This window comes from Hyla sarda, chromosome 11 (genome assembly GCF_029499605.1).
Source record: "Hyla sarda isolate aHylSar1 chromosome 11, aHylSar1.hap1, whole genome shotgun sequence".
Taxonomy (NCBI): Eukaryota; Metazoa; Chordata; class Amphibia; order Anura; family Hylidae; genus Hyla; species Hyla sarda.
Genome location: NC_079199.1, coordinates 28,547,929 through 28,571,822, shown reverse-complemented (window position 1 = coordinate 28,571,822; position 23,894 = coordinate 28,547,929). Strand labels below are relative to the sequence as shown.

General features: G+C 43.7%; 1 protein-coding gene across 2 annotated transcripts in view; it reads left to right on the top strand.

The window, feature by feature from the left end:
- The first annotated feature begins 462 nt into the window (after window positions 1–462).
- HEATR5A (HEAT repeat containing 5A) overlaps window positions 463–23,894 on the top strand; it is a 76,823-nt gene continuing 53,391 nt past the window's right edge. For both annotated transcript variants that reach the window (XM_056546026.1, XM_056546025.1), the window contains exons 1-14: window positions 463–684; window positions 5,907–6,118; window positions 8,799–8,907; window positions 9,651–9,800; window positions 9,924–10,086; window positions 13,143–13,297; window positions 13,418–13,667; window positions 16,127–16,282; window positions 16,391–16,641; window positions 18,051–18,162; window positions 19,671–19,823; window positions 20,396–20,495; window positions 20,910–21,019; window positions 22,251–22,414. In XM_056546026.1, the coding sequence (XP_056402001.1) occupies window positions 574–684; window positions 5,907–6,118; window positions 8,799–8,907; window positions 9,651–9,800; window positions 9,924–10,086; window positions 13,143–13,297; window positions 13,418–13,667; window positions 16,127–16,282; window positions 16,391–16,641; window positions 18,051–18,162; window positions 19,671–19,823; window positions 20,396–20,495; window positions 20,910–21,019; window positions 22,251–22,414 (2,196 nt within the window). In that variant the 5' untranslated portion in view covers window positions 463–573. The remainder of the gene's footprint in view (window positions 685–5,906; window positions 6,119–8,798; window positions 8,908–9,650; window positions 9,801–9,923; window positions 10,087–13,142; window positions 13,298–13,417; window positions 13,668–16,126; window positions 16,283–16,390; window positions 16,642–18,050; window positions 18,163–19,670; window positions 19,824–20,395; window positions 20,496–20,909; window positions 21,020–22,250; window positions 22,415–23,894) is intronic.

Here is a 23,894-nt window from a genome sequence, read left to right as displayed (position 1 = left end):
AGTGTTATATACAGTGATACACTGTGTGGTATCGTTATATACAGGGATAAACTGTGTTGTAGTGTTATATACAGTGATACACTGTGTGGTAGTGTTATATACAGGGATACAGTGTGTGGTAGTGTTATATACAGGGATACAGTGTGTGGTAGTATTATATACAGGGATACACTGTGCTGTGCTGTTATATACAGGTATACAGTGTGTGGTAGTTTTATACAGGGGTACACTGTGTGGTAGTGTTATATACAGTGATACACTGTGTGGTATCGTTATATACAGGGATACACTGTGTTGTAGTGTTATATACAGGGATACACTGTGTGGTATCGTTATATACAGTGTGTGACATACACTATGTATATACAATAGGATTGAGCATTGTCACATAGACCGGGCTATTCCCTGACAGGCAGAGGGGCCGAGCCTACGTCACGTGGCACACATCAATGACATCGGCGCTCCGCAGTCCAGACAGTCGATGGCCGAGCCCACAGAATGACAGGCCTAAGAGACGATTGCCGATCGCGATCCCCGGCAGACTAGTGATCGGAGCCCAGATGTGAGGCGGACATGGAGCGGCTCGTTCTGCTGGATGTGTCCGGGCTGGAGGAGCCTCAGCGGGGTTTACGGATCCTAGAATGGCTCCGGTATCTGCGGATGGTGCTGCCCGTCACGGCCCGGGTAATACCCAGAGGGGGGCGGGGTCCCAAAACCTGTGCACGGGGGAGACAGTACGGGGGGGCCGGATGGGTCATACATAGGATCTATATTGTTATAGGGGAGCAGTATGTAGGCTGCCATCCCACTCCATGTTCTCTGTGACTGAAGTGACTTCTACCATAAACACCTGCTGCCCTGTGTCCTATTCCTTTAGGACAGTGTTTCCCCACCAGTGTGCCTCCAGCTGTTGCAAAACTACAACTCCCAGCATGCCCGGACAGCCGAAGGCTGTCCGGGCATGCTGGGAGTTGTAGTTTTGCAACAGCTGGAGGCACGCTGGTGGGGAAACACTGTCCTATAAGGTGGTGTCCTCCCATGTCACTGGCATTAGTGATACTTGGCAACTCGCCTAAAATGTGTATATTTCGTATAGATAAACCCTGCATACCTGAGCTTCTGCCAGTGGGATGGCGGTATGGTGTGTTTACCCCATTTACCCAATGCCCAGGGAAGGCGGCAACTCTCGTTGCATTGCGTCCCATAACTTTATGCCAATAGAAAAGGGGTACTCCGGTGAAAAATTCTGAACTCAACCCCATCTACGGCAGTGTTTCCCAACCAGTGTGCCTCCAGCTGTTGCAAAACTACAACTTCCAGCATGCCCAGACAGTCTTTGGCTGTTCGGGGTATGCTAGTAGTTGTCGTTTTCCAGTGGAGTACCCCTTGAAAGGGGTACTCCGGTGAAAAGCGTTTTTTTTTTTTTTTTTTTAAATCAACTGGTGCCAGAAAGTTAAACAGATTTGTAAATTACTTCTATTAAAAAAATCTTAATCCTTCCTGTACTTATTAGCTGCTGAATCCTACAGCGGAAATTATTTTCTCTTTGAAACACAGAGCTGTCTGCTGACATCACCAGCACAGTGCTCTCTGCTGACATCTCTGTCCATTTTAGGAACTGTCCAGAACAGCCATATGTTTGCTATGGGGATTTCCTTTTACTCTGGACAGTTCCTAAAATGCAGAGAGCTCTGTGTTTGAAACGTAAAAGAATTTCCACTGTAGTATTCAGCAGCTAATAAGTACAGGAAGGATTAAGATTTTTTTAATAGAAGTAATTTACAAATCTGTTTAATTTTCTGGCACCAGTTGATAAAAAGGGGTACTCCACTGGAAAACGACAACTACTAGCATACCCCGAACAGCCAAAGACTGTCTGGGCATGCTGGAAGTTGTAGTTTTGCAACAGCTGGAGGCACACTGGTTGGGAAACACTGCAGTAGATGGGGTTGAGTTCAGAATTTTCCGTTTGTTTTTTTTTTTTACACTAAAATAGACCGCGCCATGCACAATATAGGAGATGAGGTTGAGTATTTGAGTTGTAGTTTTGCAACAGCTGGAGGCTCACTGATTGGGAAACACTGTCCTATAGGAATGTGCCAGGACACAGGGCAGCAGGTGTTTATGGTAGAAGTCACTTCAGTCACAGATAACATGGAGTGGAATGGCAGCCTACTTACTGCCCCCCGTACTGTCAAACCCAGATTAATTCACATACTTCAAGTTAATGAAGCGCGTTTCATCCCTCCATACAACGCGTTTCCAATACTACAAAGCGCAACAACAAAGCACAATGCATGAAGCTGGGAGCTTGTATGGCCAGGCATGGTTCAGGATAACAGTATGTACACAGCTGACCAGGGGAGCTCTACCAGGGCCAACACCAACAAACTGGCTGAAAGGTTCTGTAATATCCTATGACAGTGCCACGCTGAAAGGCCCTAAGCTTTTGGCATGACCCACATGCTAAGTTTACACATCTATTAGCAATGGGTGCAACTAAAATGGGCAGAACTACCAATTACACAGGGTGTCACGTTTTGCCACATAGACAGTCACACTTATATATACGGTAGATTTTATCAGAATCAATACAAACAGGATGAGATGGCATAAAGCAATGGGGACAACAAACTGTGCTAAAGGGGTACTCCACTGGAAAACTTTTTTATTTTATTTTTTTAATCAACTGGTGCCAGAAAGTTAAACAGATTTATAAATCACTTCTATAAAAAAAAATCTTAATCCTTCCAGTACTTATCAGCTGCTACATGCTCTACTGGAAGTTCTTTTTTTTTTAAATTTCCTTTGTCTGACCACAGTGCTCTCTGCTGACACCACTTTTTATTTTAGGAACTGTCCAGAGCAGGAGCAAATCCCCATAGCAAACCTCTCCTGCACCAAACAGTTCCTAAAATGGACAGAGATGTCAGCAGAGAGCACTGTGGTCAGGCAGAAAAGAAATTCAAAAAGAAAATAACTTCCTGTGGATCATACAGCAGCTGATAAGTACTGGAAGGATTAAGATTTTTTTAATAGAAGTCATTTATAAATCTGTTTAACTTTCTGGCTCTAGTTGATTTAAAAAAAAATTGTTTTCCAGCGGAGTACCCCTTTAAAGGACGTAGCACCTTAGAAGAGTCACTCACTGGTTCACTTCTGACTTTGATAAAGTTTTTTATTTTTTTTATTTTTTTTTAAATCAAAAACTGAGCACTTTAAAGGGGACCTGTCACCAGCTCTCTGCTGACACCTCTGTCCATATCAGGAACTGTCCAGAGCAGGATAGGTTTGCTATGGCGATTTTTTTTTTTTTTTTCTTACTCTGGACAGTTTCTGACATGGACAGAGGTGTCAGCAGAGAGCACTGTGGTCAGACTGGAAAGAACTACACAACTTCCTGTGGAGCATACAGCAGTTGATAAGTACTGGAAGGATTAATTGAAGTAATTTACAAATCTGTATAACTTTCTAACTTTCCAGTTGATTTAAAAAAAAAAAAAAAAAAAAAAATTGCTTTCCACCGGAGTACCCCCTTTAAAACCAATGTTTTCCAGACAATGTGTCTACAGCTGTTGCCAAAGGCTGTCCGGGCATGCTGGGAATTGTAGTTTTGCAACAGCTGGAGACACACTGTTTGGAGAACACTGTTGTAAAATATCCCTGTATGATAATACCCTGTACGTTGTCATCCTGAGGTAGTCACGGCGCTCCAGGTTCTTATCACGCCCGACGTCATCAAAGGATAGGGGGATAAGATGTCTGATCGCGGGGGTCCTGCCGCCTGGACCCCTGCGATCTCCGTGCAGCACCAGTGCTGCACCCGGCATTCTAAGCAGGATGTTTTGAACGCTGAGTTTGGGCGGCCGGAGATGTGACACCACCCATGCCCCCTCTTGACATCACGCCCCCTACCATAGACATGAATGGAGGGGGCATGGTGCGACGTGTGGGCAGAGTACCCCTTTAATGAACTCTGGTACAGTAAAAAAAGCTGAACTGTGATTGGTTGTAATGGGTAAAACAAGACAGTTTAGCTTTGGGGCAGATTGATAAATCTGGGCCACAATATACCATGCTTCAAAACTGCATGCGATTTACCGCCATTGGCTGCGGTTTTGTAGTGTGTGTGTTGGTAGTGCGATTTTTAAATGTAATACATGTTATGCCCCATAACATATTTCACCTGCAGCATTTTTTTAAATACATGTGAACACAGCCTTAGAACTTCTTTACTTTTTATTCACAACATCATTTTTTTTTTTTTTTGCTGTGGTACATAAGAAAACATTGAGCGACTGCAGAGTTTTGGCGCCGTATCCGTCATCTCCAAAACCTTTTTACAGATGTGTGAAAATTTTTGTTCACTTGGGGTCTCAGTCCTAAGATTCCCACCAATTAGGAGAAGAGCCCATGGTAAAGCCCTTCACTCCCCAGCCTGCAGCGATCCCAGTCCAGCTTCTCTGGATGGCCCTGTATACATAATGGGGCCGCATGATGGAAATCGGGGGAGTGCAGCACATTACTGTGAGCTTATCCTCACTTATTCGGATCGGTGGGGGTCTCAGCACTGAGATTACGACCAATCCAACAGTTTTCAACTCCAGTTAGACACAGTTTGTTAGTGGTTTTGTGGCAAACTATGGTTTTGCAGCCTAACCGGGCGGCCATTGACAATCAAACTGGTCATAACAGAAGTTAAATACCGCACTTTTTTCCACATAAACCCATAAGTACCCCCATGATCACTAGAATATGGGCCAGAATCCTCCGTTCCTTAAGTATAGATCATCTATGGAGTGGCACCTGACCATGTATGACAGTCGCTCTATACAAACTAAAGGGGTACTCCACCCCCTAGACATCTTATCCCCTATCCAAAGGATCTCTACTGCAGCCCCCCATTCATTAGCTGCACGGGGCAAAGCTTTGCTCCGTGGCTCATGACTCACGATACAGGGTCGGGGTATAGGGACGACACGACTCCACCCCATCGTGATGTCATGCCCCGCCCCCTCAATGCAAGTCTATGGGAGGGGGCGTGACGGCCGTCACGCCCCCTCCCATAGGCTTGCATTGAGGGAGTGGAGTAATGACAGGTGGGTTCTGCAGGAGAGATCACGGGGGTCCCCAGTAACAGGACCCCCGCGATCAGACATCTTATCCTCTATCTTTCGGATAGGGTATAAGATGTCTAGGGGCGGAGTACCCCTTTAACTTGACATTACATAAAGGGCTCCGTTTTCTGCTTCTGGACTTGAGACTTTTTTGTACTGGAAAGAAATGGATTATCCCAATTGTTGGATGCCAAGGAATTCCATTGTATTAAATTATTATTAGAATTTCTTAATGGAACTGTGGAGATGGTCATTTCTTTTTATGCTTTTGCTGTATTTGTGGCCTTTGGACATTGTTATTCTTTCTATAAACACATTGGGGGTTTATTTACTAACGTGATCCCGACTTTTTTTTTTTTGTCGGGTTTTGCGCCCATATTGTGTCGCTCGTCCCTTGCGACACAATTTGCGACCAAAAAAACCAAGCAAAATCCTCCATTGTACAAGGAAAAACCCTAAAAGGGGGCGTGGCCACATGATAAAGTGGGCGTGGTCCTGGCAAAAGGGTCGTCGTCACTACAGTTTTGAAAAATCCCAACATATTTACTAAGGTTTCCACAGAAAATGTGGTGGATTTGAGCTGAGGAAAACCCGACAGATCAGAACAGGTGTAAAAAATAAAAATAAAAAAAGCAAAACGTAGGGAAAAGTGCAAAATGTAGGGAAACTTTAGTAAATACCTTGGGAAAATACCAGTCGGAAATCAAAACCCACAAAGAAACCTACACTCCACTCTTAATAAATAAACCCCATTGTTTAACTAGTCATTTTTTCCCGATGTTTTATTAGGCCGAAGTGAAACAGAATCAGAAACAGCTGGTGGAGCAGATGACTTTGATAATGATGGGCTCCCCGGGCCCCCCAGTCCGTCAGCTGCTGGCGCACAATCTCGCCGTTGTCTACAGTGCAGGAGACACTTTCTCTGTGTATCAGACGATCGATAGATGCAATGAACTGATCCGCAGCAAGGACGATTCACCCAGCCACCTCCCAAACAAGCTGTATGTATTTTCTGAATGTATTGGACAAACCTCATCTGTATTACAGTGATCCCTCAACTTACAATGGCCTCAACATAAAATAGTTTCAACATACAATGGTCTTTTCTGGAATATTGTAAGTTGAAACCAGACTCAACATGCAATGTTACGGACAGTCCAGATCTGTGAAACGTGTCAATGTCTGGAAGAACTCACCAATCAGAATGGGCATTCACTGGTAAAACCCCTGTATTACTGAAGTGCATGCACTGACTGGTGTCTGGTAGCGCCCCCCTACAGTACAGGGAGGTATTACATGTTCTGTACTCTTAACCTGTACCAGGGTTAGCTGCTCCTTTGGACACCAGGTGAGGGCGGCTCCATGTTACTTTTTTAGGACACTGTGTACTGTACAGGACCCTGAAGAAGCTCCTGTCCTCTACATAGACCAGTGTTTCCCAAGCAGGGTGCACCCAGCTGTTGCAAAACTACAACTCCCAGCATGCCCGGACAGCCAAAGGCTGTCCAGGCATGCTGGGAGTTGTAGTTTTGCAACAGCTGGAGGCTCCCTGCTTGGGAAACACTGACATAGAGAGTGATTACAGCTCCCAGCAGATCTTTCTTACCTTTTATATGTAGGACTTGTTTTATCTATATTAGTTATCTACTTATTTTTCTATAATTCTCACTTTTTCCTATTTTTGAATGACATTTTGGTGGCTTCAGAACCAATTACCAGGTTTCCATAGAGTTCTGGTCTCAACATACAATGGTTTCAACATACAATGGTCGTCCCAGAACCAATTAATATTGTAACTTGAGGGACCACTGTACTTCTTTGTCTTCTGTTTTAAAGGGTACCTGTATCTTCTAAAAACGTCAATGTCTTATAGCTACATGTCAGAAGTTTTAAAAGTACAGGTACCCCTTAAAGGGAATCCATCAACTCTGTTTGATGTTAAAGGGGTACTCCACTGGAATAATTTTTTTTTTTTTATTAACTGGTGCCAAAAAGTTAAACAGATTTGTAAATGACTTCTATTTAAAAATCTTAATCCATCCAGTACTTATCAGCTGCTATATGCTCCACAGGACGTTCTTTTCTTTTTGAATTTCCTTTCTGACAGTTCCTAAAAAAGACAGAGGTGTCAGCAAAGAGCACTGTGGTCAGACAGAAAAGAAATTCAAAAAGAAAAGAACTGGCTCTGGAACATAAAGCAGGCAGCTGATAAGTACTGGAAGGATTAAAGGGGTTTATCCAGGAATTGAAAAACATAATTTCTTTCAAAAAACGCTCCCTGTCTGTCTCCAGGTTGTGTGTGGTATTACAACTTGGCTCCATTCACTTCAATGGAATTGAACTGCAGAACCAAACCTGGAGAAAGGCCGGAAGAGGTTTTTGAAATAAACTGGCTCTGTTTTTTGATTCCTGGAGAACCCCTTTAAGATGTTTTAATAGAAGTAATTTACAAATCTGTTTAACTTTCTGGCACCAGTTGATTAATTCTTTTTTTTTTTTCCAGTGGAGTACCCCTTTAAGAGCTGCAGACACTATTGGATAGCTGTTTGGTATGAAAGAAAAATGTGCCTTTTCTGGAGCTGATGGTGGTTGTCAAAATGATTATAATATATTCTTTTTATTTCTTAGCCAAGGTGTCAAGTAAAGATGAGCGAACTTACAGTAAATTCGATTCGTCACGAACTTCTCGGCTCGGCAGTTGATGGCTTTTCCTGCATAAATTAGTTCAGCTTTCAGGTGCTCCCGTGGGCTGGAAAAGGTGGATACAGTCCTAGGAGACTCTTTCCTAGGAATGTATCCACCTTTTCCAGCCCACCGGAGCACCTGAAGGCTGAACTAATTTACGCAGGAAAAGTCATCAACTGCCGAACTGAGAAGTTCGTGACGAATCAAATTTACTGTAATTTCGCTCATCTCAAGTGTCAAGGAGGTCGTGTCAAGCAGCTCAAGTGCAACAGCTCGGCACCCCTCCTCTCTCGCCCTCAACTCCAAGCATCTCCTTTATTAAAGGGGTAGTCCAGTGGTGAAAAACTTATCCCCTATCCTAAGGGATAAGTTTGAGATTGCAGGGGTCCGACCGCTGGCGCACGAAGCTGTGGCCGACACGCCCCCTCAATACATCGCTATGGCAGAGCCAGAGATTCCCAAAGGCAGCACTCCGGCTCTGCCATAGAGTTGTATTGAGGGGGCGTGTCGGCCGCCGCTTCGTGCGGGGGTCGACACGCCCCTTTCGCGCGGGCTGTCGGGGCCCCGTACAGGAGATCGCGGGGGGCCCCAGCGGTCGGACCCCCCGCGATCTGCAACTTATCCCCTATGCTTAGGATAGGGGATAAGTTGTTCACCACTTGTTCACTCCTGGACTACTCCTTTAATGTGAATGGTCCTTTGCATCAGACAAGGAGGGTCAGAGAGTTGAGGGTAAGCAAGATGGTTTGCCAGATTGTGGCACTTCAGCAGCTCAGCCCCACCTCTTTGACACTTGATGAAGAAATAAAAAGGCAATTTATAAGTTTGACAACCACCTTCAGTTCCAGAAAAAGTGCAGTTTGCAACTATCCAACAGCTCGTAGCAGTAAATACAGCTGACAGATTCCCTTTAACTCTTTTGAACCTTTATTGAATGTTCCTCTCTAAAGCGAGATTACGAATTGTCATTTATTAACCTTTGCACCTTCCTTTCAGCGCCGCCATAACATGTCTTGGGTCTCTTTACCAAAAGCTGGGCCGTCTACTAGGAAGCACAGTCAATGACACTGTCACCAACCTACTTAAGAGTCTGCGAAGTGCAGAGGTGAGCAGGGGACTCCTACATCTCATCTGTTTCATCCATATGCCCCAATAAAATGTACAAACCTTTTAATGTAGTATTCGTGATTATTATTATTATTTTACTTGCACAGTCCTAACATTTTTCACATTTTTTTGACATGTCAGAAATGTAGATTGCACCAAGTCTCTGTCCTGGAATCCGCTGCAATCACAAGGTAGAAGCTAGTGAAGTGCTCAGTATAGCACTGCATTCCCCGGCTAGCCACTGGATCTGACTCACCCCATAGACTAATACAGTAAAAGTGATTTGGATTAGTTTGACAGCCATAAAGTGAAGTGCTCGCTGCCTTACATACAGCTTGTTTGTCAGGCTGGGTTCACAACACGTTTTCAGCCATACAGGACCGCATACGGCTGTGGGGAGCTAAAACGGTAGTCGACCACTGTTTTAGGTCCGGTGGAAAACCGCATACGGGGCAAAAATGAGTCGACCGGAGTCAGTGTTTCACTCTGGTCGGCTCATTGAAATGAATTACATACGGGCGGCATACGGCAGGGATAAGGGAGCGCAAGGTTTTAGTTCCCCCCAGCCGTATGCGGTCCCGTCTGGCTGAAAACGTGATGTTAACCCAGCCTAGCTCATAATTGCAGTGGGTCTAAGGACTAAGACCTGATGCGAACTAAACTTTTGACATGTCTGGATGACTAAAGGATACAGTGTATCTGTTTTTATGCCTTGTATGAATGTATTTTACTCTTGTGCAGTCTCAGGGACGCACCGAGATAATGCTATGTCTGGAAAGGATTGTAGCTGGACTTGGATCTTCTGCCTCATCCTGTCATCGAGACATATACAAAGCAGCCCGCTCATGTCTGACAGATCGATCCATGTCTGTGCGATGCGCTACTGCCCAGGTAAACCTTTGGAGAAATATTTATGTCGTCTTGTTCTGTTAGGCTGACCTTTTTTGTTGTGGAGCTTCCTTGTAGAGACATTTGCTTTATTGTGCTCATTGCTCTCCATTGTTATTTGTGCAGTGTCTACTGGCTCTTCAGAATGAAGCATCTTTCATGTCTGGCTCAGACCTTGAGAGTTTGGTCTCTCTCTGTTTCAAGGCCTTTGAAGGTAGCAGCTACGATGTACGTTTGGGAGTGTCTCGCCTTTTAGGAAAGGTTCTAGCCAGGGCTGTGCATGGAACATGTGAGTTATACAAATGTATTATGTAAATACACAGTAACATGCACCCCAAATATATATCCCCATATTAATTACTAGCAACAGAAGAATGCAGCAGCACACTGCTAGCACAAAGATATAGATAAAACATGAGTATATAGATACAACATGAAAAGCTATACAGCTATGGTGCAATAAATGGAAATATAAAATTATGAAGTTATGAAATAGTGAGGTACTTAGCTTGCAATTTGGCGGCCAAATAGCTTGGACCGTCCCACCACGGTAAGGTGATCACATTGGGACGGACCCTACACTATGAATATGCCTCTGTGTGATCAGTTCAGCGGGCATTGCAGGATCTGAGACATCCAGGACACCTTATATACACCTGATAGAGGTGGGTGGGGTGCAAGAGCCAACATGGAGGTAGCCACTCCCCCGTATATGCAATACAACCAAAGGATAAGTTAGCAAGCACTATTGATTCCAAACTATTATATGGACCTGGCTTACAGGTGCAGGAAAGGTTCTAGCCAGGAACATGTGAGTTATACAAATGTATTATGTAAATACACAGTAAAATGCACCCCAAATATATATTCCCATATTAATTACTAGTTATGCATCATATTAGGGTGCTAGGGTCTCAAACATAAATTATGCAGTATAGTGCCAACAAGATTATTGAACACAAAGATAAGGAGCGTTAGCTACCGAAAAATATCACTACTACTACTATATTGTTCTAACAGTATATAATAGTGGGTCCTCAGAGGGATCACTTAAAGGGGTACTCCGCCCCTAGACACCTTATCCCCTATCCAAAGGATAGGAGATAATAACTGTCAGATCGCCGGGGTCCCGCTGCTGGGGGCCCCCGGGATCGCCACTGCGGCACCCCACTATCATTACTGCACACAGCGAGTTCACTCTGTGCGTAATGACGGGCGATACAGGGGACAGAGCAGCGTGACATCATTGCTCCACCCCCCCCCCCCCCCCTCGTGACATTACATGGACTTGTATTGTGGGGGCGGACCGTGGCATCACGAGGGGCGGAGCCATGACATAATGATGCTCTGGCCCCTGTATTGCCTGTCATAACGCGCAGAACGAACTCGCTCTGTGCAGTAATGATAGCCGGGTGCCGCAGCCGAGATACCGGGGGTCCCCAGCAGCGGGACCCCGGCGAGCTGACATCTTATCCCCTATCCTTTTGGATAGGGGATAAGATGTCTAGGGGCGCCAACATGGTTATAATACAGAGTAAGGTGCACTGAGTATTATCGGACCAACCTGGTCTCTAAATTAAGGTGCCACTTACCCATTGTAATGTGCCACTACTGCCTGCCCAAAGGGGCAGGCAGTAGTGGCACATTACAATGGGTAAGTGATCTAATATAGCACCTTATCTTATTGCATAGTTTGGCACCTTAAAGGGGTACTCCGGTGGAATTTTTTAAATTTTTTTATCAACTGGTGCCAGAAAGTTAAACAGATTTGTAAATTCATTCTATTAAAATAATCTTTATCCTTTCAGTACTTATTAGCTGCTATATACTACAGAGAAAGTTCTTTTCATTTTGGATTTCTTTTTTTTTCTGTCCACAGTGCTCTCTGCTGACACCTCTGTCTGTGTCAGGAACTGTCCAGAGCAGGAGCAAATCCCCATAGCAAACCTATGCAGCTTTGGACAGTTCCTGATACCGACAGAGGTTTCAGCAGAGAGCACGGTTGTCAGAAAAAGAAAAAAGAAATCCAAAAACAAAAGCACTTTTTCTGTAATATACAGCCGCTAATAAGTACTGGAAGGATAAAGATTTTTTTAATAGAAGTCATTTACAAATCTGTTTAACTTTCTGGCACCAGTTAATTAAAAAAATAATAAATGTTTTCCACCGGAGTACCCCTTTAATTTAGAGACCAGGTTGGTCCGATCATACTCAGTGCACCTTACCCTGTATTAAAACCATATTGTCAGCAATGATTTAAGTGATCACTCTGTGGACCCACTATTTTATACTGTTGGAACAATATAGTAGTCTTATAACTAGAAAGCCACACTGTTTACCAATTGGATTTTAAAGGGGTACTCCACCCCTAGACATCTTATCCCCTATCCAAAGGATAGGGGATAAGATGTCAGATCGCCGGGGTCTTGTTGCTGGGGACCCCTGGTATCGCTGCTGCAGCACCCCGCTATTATTACTGCAGAGAGCGAGTTCGCTCTGTGCGTAATGACGGGCGATACAGGGGACGGAGCAACGTGACGTCACGGCTCCGCCCCCTCGTGTCTTCACGGTCCTCCCCCTCAATACAAGTCTATGGGAGGGGGCTTGGTGGTTGTCACGCCCCTGCCATAGACTTGCATTAAGGGGGCTGTCCGTGATGCCACAAGGGGCGGAGCCATGATGTCACACTGCCCCTTCCCATGTATCGCCCGTCATTACGCGCAGAGCGAACTCGCTCTGTGCAGTAATGATAGCGCGGTGCCGCAGCGGAGATCCCGGGGGTCCCCAGCAGCGGGACCCCAGCGATCTGACATCTTATCCCGGGGGATAAGATGTCTAGGGGCGGAGTACCCCTTTAAATTCTTCTACTATGTTCCTGTATTTGTAAAGCATTAATAAAGTGATAATTTTCAGTAATTATCGCTCCTTATCTTTGTGTTCAATAAATATATTATGTTATTGGGGTTTACATTTTATTATCCAATTTTTAATAAATATATCTTGACTTCTAGGGGGTTTCCTTGAAATGGGTAAACCATCAGTAGCTGATTGGCGAGGTTGACCTCTGGCAGCCCCACTGATCAGCTGTTCACATCGCTGTGGTGCCCAGATGAAAAGACATTTCCCACAGCACTCTCCCTATAGCAGTGGTCTCCAACCTGCGGACCTCCAGATGTTGCAAAACTACAACTCCCAGCATGCCCGGACAGCCAGCGGCTGTCCGGGCATGCTGGGAGTTGTAGTTTTGCAACATCTGGAGGTCCGCAGGTTGGAGACCACTGCCCTAAAGTCTTGCAGATATCTGGCTACTGTCTTGCATTCATTACCTGTTTTCTGTGTTTACAGCCCCTTCAAGACAAAGCACACGTAGACTGGAGGATGCTCTTAGTCTATTGTCTACTGGATTCCTGCGTGGAAATTCTGGGTTTCTTCGAGGTGGGGGAGACATGCTGGCCGGAAATAGCAGCACCACTCGCTACGTGAGGCTGGGAGCTACTCAGGTATATCTATGGATTAATATGTTTTTTTTTTTTACATTTTATCTGTCTCAAAGTAACAGAAACTATAATGGATCATTTCTGATGTGTTTATTTGTTCTGTACTAAACCTCCTCTCCATAGGCGTACATTATTTTTATCAGCACACTCGGAGGCCATTGGCTGTCTAGGAATGTCCTGGTGTTATTGACTCATCTGTTGGACATTGTGTCACATCCAAAGGCTACTCAGACCCCAGTGGAGGCTGCCTGTACTAGACGTTGCATCTCCTACATTCTCAGAGCCACTTTAGGGGAACTACTGGGAGAGAAGGCCCAACTGGAGGCTGCCCGAGAGATCTGTGAAGTTATTAAGAAGCTAATGAAGTCTGTGGGTATGTGGTCTGTTTTTTTGTTGTTTTATCGCCTCGTGCTTTGACTTTCCGTTGCACTGAATTATGTTGCAATAATACAATATAATCCTCAGTTTGGCATTACAATGACGTGAGAATCATGTGTGCCTACTACTACTCCATTCATTGTCTGTGATAGATAGCGGAGCGCTTGCTGTCTGCAGCAGTCTCATAGACAGTGAATGAAGTGGCAGTGTGCACGCGTGTCGACTGTTTCATATCAGCATGAGACGCTGGACCTCCCTGCGATCATTAAAGGGGTATTCCGCGCTTATACATCTTATCCCCTATCCAAAGGATAGGGGATATAAGATGTATGAACGCAGGGGTCCTGCCGCTGGGGACCCCCGCGATCTCTGTGCAGCCCCCGGCATTCTGTGCCAGGCGCTGCCTCCAAGATGGGGTCGTGACGTCACTGCCATGCCCCTAGTGCAGTCACAGCCACGCCCCCTAGTGATGTCATTCATGTCTACAGGAGGAGGCATCACTAGGGGGTGTGGCCGTGACGTCAGGTCCCTGTCTTGTAGGCAGCGGCCGGCGGCCTTTGGATAGGGGATAAGATGTATAAAGCCTGAATACCCCTTTAATGTCCTCTGAGACAGGGACGGCCATGCCCCCTAGTGACATCACGCCCGCCACCATAGACATGAAAGGACATCACTAGCGGTCGTGGCTGTGACATCATGTCCCTGTCTCGGAGGCAGCGCCCGGCATAGAATGCCGGGGGCTGCACCGAGATCGCGGGGGTCCTCAGCGGCGGGATCCCTGCGAGCATACCTCTTATCCCCTTTTGGATAGGGGATAAGATGTATAAACCCTGAATACCCCTTTAACTTATTCCTGGTCTGGTGGCTAGGGAATAACTGTTGTTGGTGGGACAACCCTGTTATTCTAAAATTCATTTTATTTACAAAGGTCATGGAACAAATCGGACTACATAGTGCTGTTTATAGTATAACAAATAGGTAGAAGTAAATTAGACAACATAATAAGCGAACAAGTATCAGAATATTTCATAGCTTGCTACCTTTGTATTTTACCTGATAAGGAGGAGAGATGCAACAAAAGGGAAAGTAGGGGGTGGAGGGGATAGAGAAACCCTCAGGAGGGTATAAAAAGGAAAGAATGAATGTATTTGCTAAATTCTAGGACTGAGTGAAATTGGGAGCGGTGAGGGTAAAGGGACAGCCAATGCAATCTAAGTTCCCATAGCCATGGAATTCTTACATTTTATCCAGGGCCACCATGTATCACTGTCATGTATTATGTCTGCCATCCTTAAAGGGGTACTCCAGTTGAAAACTTTTTTTTTATTTGCCTTTTTTTTTAATGATCTGGTGCCAGAAAGTTAAACAGATTTGTAAATGACTTCTATAAAAAATTCTTTAGCCTTCCAGTACTTTTTAGCAGCTGTATGCTGCAGAGGAAATTCTTTTCTTTTTGAATTTCTTTTTTGTCTTGTTCACAGTGCTCTCTGCTGACACCTCTGTCCGTTTCAGGAACTGTCCAGAGCAGCATAGGTTTGCAATGGGGATTTTCTCCTCCTCTGGACAGTCCCTGACAGAGACAGAGATGTGAGCAGAGAGCACTGTGGTCAGACAGAAAATACATTCAAAAAGAAAAGAATTTCCTCTGTAGCATACAGCTGCTAAAAAATACTGGAAGGGTAAAGATTTTTTAATAGAAGTCATTTACAAATCTGTTTAACTTTCTGGCATCAGTTGATTTAAAAAAATGATAATAATAATAAAGTTTTCCACCGGAGTACCCCTTTTAAAGGGGTACTCCGGCGCTAAGACATCTTATCCCCTATCCAAAGGATAGGGGATAAGATGCCTGATCATGGGGTTCCCACCGCTGGGGACCCCCGTGATCTTGCACACAGCCCGTTAGAATCAGTCCCCAGAGCACGTTCGCTCCGGGTCTGATTACTGGCGATCACGGGGGCCGTAACATTGTGATGTCACGGCCCCGCCCCCGTGTGACATCACGCTCCACCCCCTCAATGCAAGCCTATGTGAGGGGGCGTGACAGCTGTTTGCTCAGCAGTGATTATATCAGATTTTCCCAACTAGGGTGCCTCCAGCTTTTGCAAAACTACAACTCCCAGCATGCATGCTGGGAGTTGTAGTTTTGCAACAGCTGGAGGCATCCTGGTTGGGAAACACTGGATTATATGGTCACACGAGAGGCTAGTCAGCTGTCATCATGTAGAGGAAGTGGTTACATTCAGTATCCTAAGAGGGCAGGACATTGGTGGAGCAATATTCCATTTTCATCATAATCCTCGCATAATTTTTTATAACTAGACGGAAATGACTGCGCCTTGCGCTGTGACGGCTTTATGTTTGTGATGTCGAGATTTGGACCTGCTTGCTCAGTGACCTCTCTCACCCTGACTGCACACTATCCATGCCTTTTAATGTTTTATTTCCTATTAGATGCTGTGCTAAGTGACAGTAACATGGAGACACGGTTCTACACTACTGATATTACTGCCAGTCAGCATGCATTGGTCTGTGCCCTGCAAGAGCTTGGGGATCTTATCTTAGGACTTGGTACCACAGCGGCTCCTTTGCTGCGGGACTCAAGCTCCGGTAATCTTTTGTGTCTGCAGATTTGGGGGCTTATTTTCATGTTTGTCTATAAATGTATTTACAAGACTAACACGATTTCTTTATTGCTGCTTTCCCTCTGTGTTTTAGGGTTCTTGGACACTGTGATCTCTGTAGTTCTCCACCCTAGTCTAAGTGCCCGCTTAACTTCAGCTTGGTGCCTTCGCTGTGCGGTTGTCTCTCTGCCTTCTTTAGCCGCCCCTCTTTTAGATCGTTGTACAGAACGCCTGGTAGCCCTGAAGGCCTCTCAGGAGGCGGTCAGTGGGTACAGTCTGTCAGCAGCTGGACTACTTGGCTCTATAAGACTGTGCCCACTTGGTGTGCCACAGGGAAAAGGAAAGGTAGGTACTACTTACTGAAATAGTGGTTGCCACCTTAAAGGGGTATTCTGGGATCTAATAATTTTATCCCCTATCCAAAGGATAGGGGATAAGATGTCTGATCATGGGGGCCCGCCGCTAAGACCCCCCGCGATCTCTCTGCAGCACCCGCATTGTATGCAGAGCTGCATCTCCGGTTTCCGAGACTGGAGACGTGACGAAACGCCATGCCCCCTCCATTCATGTCTATGGGTGGGGGCGTAACGGATAGGATAGGGGATAAAATGTTAGATCCCGGAATACCCCTTTAATACAGCAGTTCAGTTTGCCATGTTAGTTACTTTATTTATGAACCAAAGCATAATATATATATAATTACATACACACGTTGGAAAACATTTACGTACACATGTTGGAAAACATTTTTTATTTTTTTTTTGTAAATCAACTGGTGCTAAAAAGTTAAACAGATTGGTAAATTACTTCTATTAAAAAATCTTTACCCTTCCAGTACTTATTAGCAGCTCTATGCTACAAAGGAAATTATTTTCTTTTTGAATTTCTTTTTTGTCTTGTCCACAATGCTCTCTGCTGACACCTGATGCCTGTATCAGGAACTGTCCAGAGCAGGAGAAAATCCCCATAGCAAACCCATGCTGCTCTGGACAGATCCTGACACTGACAGAGGTGTCAGCAGAGAGCACTGTGGACAAGACAAAAAAGAGATTAAAAAATAAAAGAATTTCCTCTGTATCATACAGCTGCTAATACGTACTGAAAGGGTTAAGATTTTTAAATAGAAGTCATTTACAAATCTAAAACCATAGAAGGAGGAGAGAGCACACCGTACAGCTAAACGTGCAGTCATACGATACCGCTGGTGTACACTGGCAGCCTCCGGACCCGATAAATTACAAAGCAGCACCTGCGGGGTGCACACACTAGATAAAGTATCCAATAATACAATGAAAAAGAGGTAGCGTGCACTCACCGCGGGCAAACAGCTGCAGGCCCAAGGTCCGGGATCACCACGACATAGACGAAGACGGTAAGGGGCGCTCAGAGGCTACGCCGGCTGTTTCGGACGTAGGAACGTCCTTCTTCCGGCCTGAAGAAGGACGTTCCTACGTCCGAAACAGCCGGCGTAGCCTCTGAGCGCCCCTTACCGTCTTCGTCTATGTCGTGGTGATCCCGGACCTTGGGCCTGCAGCTGTTTGCCCGCGGTGAGTGCACGCTACCTCTTTTTCATTGTATCATTTACAAATCTGTTTAACTTTCTGGCACCAGTTAATTAAAAAAAAAAAAATTACAAAAAAAAGTTTTCCACCGGAGTACCCCTTTAAGTTAACATATAGTTAGAAATGTAGTGCACTAATCTCTGGTAAGCATGGCACATACTGATTACATATGTCTCATCATGGCTGTTTCAGGTAATAATGAGCTTGGCTGAAGACCTTCTGTGCTCTGCAAGCCAAAACAGCCGCCTTTCTATGCAAAGAGTACAGGCAGCCTGGATCCTGATCTCCTCTCTGATGACTTTGGGTAAGATTCCTTTAGAGTATTACTTATTCAAAAACCAAGTTCTTACCATGTACAACCAAGTATATCATATAGTATCCATCTGGTACCATTGACACTGTGAGATCTACTCCATTTTCACAGCAGGCTTTGTTTTTGTTTAGATTGCAGCTTGCCTTATCAGTCTCAGTAGTATTAGTATTATTAATAATAGTAATAATAATGATTATATAATTGTTTTATGCATAGCAACTTTCATAGCCCCATGCATATAAAATACAGATGGTTTTCAATACATAACATGAATAAATGATTAAGTACTATAATCATAAGCTTATTGAGCGACAGAGAGACATCCCTGCCCCTAAGGCTGACAGGCTACAGGGAAAAGCTTAAAGAGACAGAACTGTTTTTTTTTCCCTTTATAAAATGGAGGTATAATTAATTATAGCTTTAGGCAAGGTTATACAGTAGCTTCAGGCAAGCCTGAAAATTCAATAAAAAAAAAAAAAAAAAAGACAACACATTGGAAAAATTATTTTATTTTAAAGAACACTCCCCAACAGCACTCGTGAACCATTTTATTAAAAGGGAAAAAAAATCCAGTTCATCCGCCGTAATCCATCAAATCCGACGTAATCCTCTGCATACACGGATCTGAAACGAGAAGAAAAAAAACAAACAAAATATTGGTTAGTACATTTTTGGCACTGTCCGCTGGGGAGAGCGCCTATATTGCAATGTGTTCCCAAACAGGGAGCCTCCAATTGTTGCAAAACTACAACTCCCAGCATGTCCAAACAGCCTTTGGCTGTCTGAGAATGCTGGGAGTTTTAGTTTAGCAACAGCTGGAGTCTCATTATCTGGGAAGACACTGCCAGAAGGGTCCGTTCACATTATACAAAACGTACAATGTGAACAGAGCCTCAATGTGAACAGAGCCTCACAGAGTCTTACAAGCCTGGCTCCCGTCTGTAGCGCCGCCCCTAATGATGTCATCACTAGGGGGCGGAGCTACACAGACCTTGCAGGGACAGGGAGTGAGGAAGGTAAGTGGACCTCGTCTTCTGTATACACTATAGATAACTGTATACCGCCCAAAGGGGCTATAGGAGCAGAGAGACCTGTCAGTATAGTGGCAGGATTCTCGGCTCCTGTATAGTATACACGGGTACACTATGCCCCCCTGTATACTATACAGCCGGGGGAGGTGAGTAGTGATGCTGTACATCACTCCTCATACTCTGTGGACCGGGTGCTCAGCATCCTACCCCCAGAGTGGTACCTGAAGACAGTGAGAAAACTGCCACAGGGGACAAACTGGCTATTTCCTCAAATGCCAGAAAAAATGCCAAAATACAGGAAAAAGCTGTGGTAGTCTTTCTGGCTTTTTTGCTGGCGTTTTTTTTTTTAGGTGTTAAAAAAAATAAAATAAAAAACAAGTGGAAACCTAGCAAGCACATTTATTGCAGCAGCTGCATTAGTAGTGGTATTTGTTTGATAGTACCTTTTACTATTCACCAACTCCACAGGCCCTGCAATGGTCCAGCCTCATTTGGGGCGACTTTTGCTTTTCTGGCGGAGTGTCTTCCCTCAAAACCCTAAGGACCTGGACATGGAGCGCAGTAGAGGAGATTCTTTCACTTGGCAAGTAACTCTAGAAGGAAGAGCAGGTGCAATGAATGGTGAGTGTTTTTGTACATTTACTCAAAAAAAATAACCTATACAACAATAATCCAAAGCATACAAATAAAGAAAAAAAGATGTGGCACTCACCAGCTCCATAATGTTAAATTCTCACTTCATTTATTGGCATTAAAATGACATTGTGCAGGTGATGCATGCTAAGCAGGACTCGCCTTCTTAAAACTTTTATTTTTATTTTTTATAAACTTAAACATTCATTATTTTCCCTTTCTGTTACATCCCCTTTAAATGTTCTGGGTTGAACTAAAACTGCTCCAGACAGACACACTGGGCCTCATTTACTAACAGGATTCCAACTCTTTTTTTGTTGGGTTTTGCAACATCTGGAGGCACCCTGGTTGGGAAACTCTGGTGTAGAGAGGCACACTGAAGCCCGTAGTATGGACGCTCCATGCACCACTGTTTGGTTGGCTCATATGGCACAGTATTATAGTGATATTCTCCTCTCGAAGCGATGGTGTCATAATTAAAATGATCCATTTATATTCCTGATCTTTATAAAAAAATTAATATATTTTCTTCTATTTTCGTCTTTTCCTCTTTTCCCCAGCTATACAGAGCTTTATGTCACACTGTGGTGATCTAGTGACAGAAGATGTTTTACAGCGACTTCTTCCTCCTCTTCCATTTGCTGTGACTTTGCTTGCCCAGTAAGTGTACACAAAATTAAAAGAACAAATGGACTGTGGCATATGAGCTGTATAAACCCCCTTTCAACACCATGTATCTTATTTTATTCTTTAATACAGTAGATATAAGACATTTAAAAGAAATGTGTTTTTTCCTGATTTAAAGGCAGGACTGAAACCTGTTTTCCTAATCTATTTTCTGATTTATTTTATTTATTTTTCCTTTTTTGTACATTATTAATGGGGCTGTTTTTAACAGAATTTAGTGATATTCTTTACATTAGGACCCATGGACATAGTCCACAATGGGCAGGAGCAGTCCCATTCTAATAAATTGCAGATGTGGCCTAATTAGAAACTGCAAGATTTAAGGATTCTTATATACTGCAGTATTTTATATTGTCTCTCTCTTAAAGATGTATTTTCCCTTTCTAGACTACCTAGATTGCAGAAGCTATATGGAAACTCCTTAAAGGGTGGCTCTGTGTTGTACAGACAAAGACTTTACCAGTTGCTAATTTTGATGCCTCCAAAGGCATATCAAGGTATTTCTCATATTTTTAATCTTTGTATTAGTATGACATTGATCTGGGTCCACACTGTGTTTTTGTCTCAGTTTCACTGTTTCCGTTTACAGTACATTTAAAGGGGTATTCCAGGAAAAACTTTTTTTTTATATATCAACTGGCTCCAGAAAGTTAAACAGACTTGTAAATTGCTTCTATTAAAAAAATCGTAATCCTTTCAGTTCTTATGAGCTGCTGAAGTTGAGTTGTTCTTTTCTGTCTATAAGTGCTCTCTGATGACACCTGTCTTGGGAACTTTCAAGAGTAGAAGCAAATCCTTATAGCAAACCTCATCAACTCTGAGCAGTTTCCGAGACAAGCAGAGATGTCAGCAGAGAGCACTGTTGCCAGACAGAAAACTCAACTTCAGCAGCTAGAAATTATTGGAAGGATTAAGATTTTTTAATAGAAGTAATTTACATATCTGTTTATCTTTCTGGAGCCAGTTGATATGTATAATAAAAAATAAAAAAATAATTTTTTTTTCCTGGAATTCCCCCTTTAACTTTGCTGAATGCAAAAACGTAGTCAACCATGCTATTGTACATGGCAAGGAAAAAAATATATGCGTCACAGTCAACAGGAAATGATTCTGCTATTGTTTTTAGCAGATTCTTCTTAATGCTATTTTTTTTCCTTTTTAAGTAAATAGGTTAAACAAAATGAAAACGCAATTTGAACCCAGCCTTATCCAGTTTATTTAAAGGGTACCTCTCATCAAATAAACTTTTGATATATTTTAGATTAATGAATGTTGAATAACTTTCCAATAGCATGTTAATGAAAAATATGCTTCTTTCTATTGTATTTTTCCCGATCAGTCCTGTCAGCAAGCATTTCTGACTCATGCTGGAGTCCTAAACACTCAGAGCTGCCAGCCTGCTTTGTTCACAGCCAAACAGGCTGTGAACATAGCAGGCTGGCAGCTCTGAGTGTTCTCCTTTGTGAACAAAGCAGACTGGCAGCTCGTAGTGTTTAGGACTCCAGCATGAGTCTGAAATGCTTGCTGACAGGACTGGTAGGGAGACCCCTAGTGGTCAATTCTACAAAGTGGAAAAATAAATAGAAAGAAGCATATTTTTTACTAACATGCAATTGTAAAGTTATTCTGCATACATTAATCTATAATATATCAAAAGTTTTTTGATGAGAGGTACCCTTTAAATTTACTCTGCTACTCTTTCGCCATACTATAATTTCTTATTGATAGGAAGCCTTTGTGGAATTATGAAGGAATTGGTTGCAGATCTGTCCTCTCCAGACTACACTCCTAGCGGAGCTGTATTCTTACTGCCATCACTTTGTCATCCTGATGATTTAATACTCTTGGGGCCCTCGCTGCAGGAAAGTGATCACAGAGCTATAGAAGAGCAGGTAGGTGGGTTTGGTGGGCTTCTTGTATCAGATGCAAAAATATTTCTTCATGATCTGCTCAGAGAGAAAGACTGGACACCATTATACTAGAGCAGTGTTTCCCAACCAGGGTGCCTCCAGCTGTTGCAAAACTGATTACTCTATGATGCAAGCTTAGGCTCTTTTCATCCTGCAGTTATATTAGAAATGTTAATGTTTGCCTTTTCATGTTAAAATGCATTTTTTTAATAGGGTTTATCTCAAGAAAACAACTAGAGATGAGCGATCTTACAGTAAATTCGATTCGTCACGAACTTCTCGGCTCGGCGGTTGCTGACTTTTCCTGCGTAAATTAGTTCAGCCTTCAGGTGCTCCGGTGGGCTGGAAAAGGTGGATACATTCCTAGGAGAGAGTCTCCTAGGACTGTATCCACCTTTTCCAGCCCACAGGAGCACCTGAAACCTGAACTAATTTATGCGGGAAAAGTCATCAACTGCCGAGCCGAGAAGTTCGTGACGAATCGAATTTACTGTAAGTTCGCTCATCTCTAAAAACAACCCTTGTTCATATGCTGTGTTAGGGCATATAGAATTCATAGATGTCCAGAGGCCTCCTTACACATTAGACTTGTGTCAACCAAACCCAATGATTTCAGTGTAACCAGCCAACCATGTAATGTCTGTAGGGATATTGGGGAGATACCCCACACCACCATGCCCATTCTCAGGATGTCCATTGTTGAATAGATCTAGGGGGTCTCTTGTTCTTTCTTAGTCTCCCCTACAGCAAACTACGGACTCATGCAGTTATACATATTGGGTAATTTTTGGACTGTATCCAGTTTTGTTTCAGGACTGAAAACCATGGTCTGTCGCAGTGTCAGTCCATCATAAAAAAAAACCGGATAGAGTCCAAAAATAAGCCGATTGGTCACTAGCCGACACCATCCGTCTCATTGAAATGAAAGGGGTGCGGCACGAGTCTGGCTAGGATACGGCAGCGTTCCGGTTTTCAAATTCTTCCGCCGTATCCCCAAAACGTGATGTGAATGCACCCTTACAAAAGATGGGAGCACCAATCTATCCATCTGAATGGACAGATCCAGTTTTGCACAATGCCAGACCTAAAATCCGGACTTTTGGCATCTAATGTGATTATACAATCTGATCAACACTTCCTGCTTAAAAGTGCTGGAGATTTTGATAGAAGTAGTCCAAACTTTTATACTGAAGATTCCAAAAATATTTCTTCATGATCTTCTCAGAGAGACTGGACACCATTATACTAGAGTGGTGTTTCCCAACCAGGGTGCCTCCAGCTGTTGCAAAACTACAACTCCCAGCATGTTGGGAGTTGTAGTTTTGCAACAGCTGGAGTCACCCTGGTTGGGAAACAGTGTACTTGAGTTATGCTGCGCAAATCACTTTTCTGTCAGATGGATAGATTGGTGTTCCCATCTTTAGAAGGGGTTCATTCACATCACGTTTTGGGGATACGGCGG